This window comes from Propithecus coquereli, unplaced genomic scaffold (assembly GCF_000956105.1).
Source record: "Propithecus coquereli isolate 6110/MARCELLA unplaced genomic scaffold, Pcoq_1.0 Scaffold469, whole genome shotgun sequence".
NCBI classification, from domain to species: Eukaryota; Metazoa; Chordata; class Mammalia; order Primates; family Indriidae; genus Propithecus; species Propithecus coquereli.
In genome coordinates, this window is record NW_012150496.1 from 160850 (window position 1) to 163451 (window position 2602).

The following is a 2602-nucleotide window of genomic DNA, read 5'->3' on the forward strand; positions in this document are numbered from 1 at the left end:
ATAGTCCCTATTAGTAAACTAAACTTTGAGAATTTTGAACTTACTAAATTGATAAACTAGGAAATTAATTGGTTTTATATAACTAATAAGCCTCAAACTCTGGGGGAAGATAAGCACATTTCCAGGAGCTGTGAATGCGCTAAGGAAAAAATTTGACCAGGTGTCTGAGGAGAGACCCTAAAGTCAACAAGAGAGTGCTGCAAAGGAAAGGGTAATTAGTGAAAGGACTGCGATTCCTAACAGGTGCAGCATTGGTGAGTGTGCTCAGAGCTCAACATACTGTAGGGCTGGTAGCCATTTTAACCTGTTTCTTCCCTGAAGTTTTCAACACAACCTCTCAATAGAAGTCAGTGCAAAAAATAGGTTTTGTGTCATAGAAATCATTCTTTTATCATCTTTCCTGAGAGAGTTATTCTGAAAGCCATTATTAAAACTTGGAAATTTTTTTTTGAGAGGAAAATATCGACTTGTCTTTTTTTTTGTTTGTTTTTTTGTTTTCAAAATGGCGCAGAAACAACCGGTACTATTTATTTGGCTGTCTGTGTCGTGGTGGGTACAAACTATGTTCTCTGCTCTGTGGGACGACTTGTCTTTTAAATGATAACTTTGTTTAGATTTCTCTTCTTTTTGGTAGAAACTTAAATTTTCTTTTCAGAGTTCATGTTCTTACCATGGCTTGTGTATAAAAACTACATTAAAAGTTAATATGATTACATTAATATTTGACCTGTCATGGAACATGGGTCAGTTTGTCCTGTGTTGTTATTAGTTCGCGTAAAAATCATAATACAAGGCAGCATTTAGCGCCTGTGAAGACAGTGACCAGTGCTTTCCCTGTAAATGTTTCCCCTTACTAGTTTTTGTATTTCAGGCTGAAAGAATATTCTCAGAGGTTAGGAGGATTGAGAATTACAGAGTTGAAGGCATGGAGATCTACTCTACAACACTTTGGCATCTTCAGAAAGATGTTGCTCTTTCGGTTCTGTCAAAAGACTTAACAGACATGGATAAAAATTCTCCAGAGGTACGTTAACCCAGACACTTTGCTTACGTAGTTACCTTTTGATCACCCTTAACAAATGGAGATGAATCAAATAGTTCACATACTATTTAGCATCACCCACATTTATTTCTCTTCTTTCTCTCTATCTAAGCAGAGACTCAGAGAGAACAGAAAGTCCTAGAATATATGGTGTAGATTCATAATTAGAAAAATCACAAAGCAGACATTTCATTTAGGATTAATCAAGATTTGACTGCATTAAAGTTGCTGTTGTCACAAAGATTAGAGTTCACTGAGCAGAAGTTATGTAGATTGAAGAAATTGCTAACTTTAAATTAAAATAGTACTGTCATTTTTAAGACATAGGCACAATTAATTTACGTGCTCTAATCTTGTAAAAATTGTATTTCAGTGCATCTCAAAAATATTTAGTGATACTTTTGTAAGCTATTTAAGATACTATTTAAGCTTAGAATTAAATACAGTCAATTCCCATTATTCACGGTAATTTATAGTCACTGTGGTCACTTTGACCTCACATGAGAAATGCCTGTTGGACAACTCAAAGGTTGAGTCCACCAGTGACTGTGAAAGTGCTGCAAGTATCAATTTTCGAGTTTACAAATAAATTTTAGCAAGCAGGCATTTCCACAAATACAGAATCCTGGCTGGGCGCAGGGCTCACACCTGTAATCCTAGCCCTCTGGGAGGCCAAGGCAGCAGGATTGCTTGAGCTCAGGAGTTCAAGACCAGCCTAAGCAAAGGCGGGACCCCATCTCTACTAAAAATAGAAAAATTAGCCTGGCGTCATGGCCCGAAACTGTAGTCCCAGCTACTCAGGAGACTGAGGCAGGAGGATCACTTGAGCCGAGGAGTTTGAGGTTGCAGTGAGCTGTAATGACACCACTGCACTCCACACAGGGCAACAGAGCAAGAGTCTGTCTCAAAACAAAACGAAACAAAACAAAAAAAATGGAATCCGTGAATAATTAGGATCAACTGTTCATCTACTAAAACTCTCTAGTTTTTGTCTTTCTGTTCTAAGTGGGCTCTAAGGCTTGATTTTGTTTTGTTAGAAAAAATAAAATTTTAATTGTGTATTTGTTTTTGTTCCAATTTAAGGCTTGGTGTGCTGCAGGGAACTGTTTCAGTCTGCAACGGGAACATGATATTGCAATTAAATTCTTCCAGAGGGCTATCCAGGTTGATCCAAATTATGCTTATGCCTATACTCTATTAGGGCATGAGTTTGTGCTAACTGAAGAATTAGACAAAGCATTAGCTTGTTTTCGAAATGCTATCAGAGTCAATCCTAGGCATTATAATGCATGGTAAGTGCTAATGAAATGCAAAAACAAAGTCTCATTGATGGAGCTAGTGCTCAGTAATTTTTCTTGTTATGGTGCTAGTGCTCAGTAATTTTTCTTGTTAGATATCTCTTTATTGTCATGAATTTGGATACTAATACTTACGGACGGTATAATACTTATCAGTCAAAAACTTTCAACCAAGCCAGGCGCAGTGGCTCATGTCTGTAATCCTAGCACTCTGGGAGGCCGAGGCGGGAGGATTGTTTGAGCTCAGGAGTTCAAGACCCTG

At 37.6% G+C, this 2602-nt stretch overlaps 1 protein-coding gene across 1 annotated transcript in view; it reads left to right on the forward strand.

Moving 5' to 3' along the window:
• The window catches only part of CDC27 (cell division cycle 27), a 110297-nt gene that overhangs the window by 84125 nt on the left and 23570 nt on the right, over positions 1-2602 (forward strand). The window contains exons 10-11 of the mRNA XM_012655228.1: positions 872-1024; positions 2126-2334. Of these exons, the coding sequence (XP_012510682.1) occupies positions 872-1024; positions 2126-2334 (362 nt within the window). The remainder of the gene's footprint in view (positions 1-871; positions 1025-2125; positions 2335-2602) is intronic.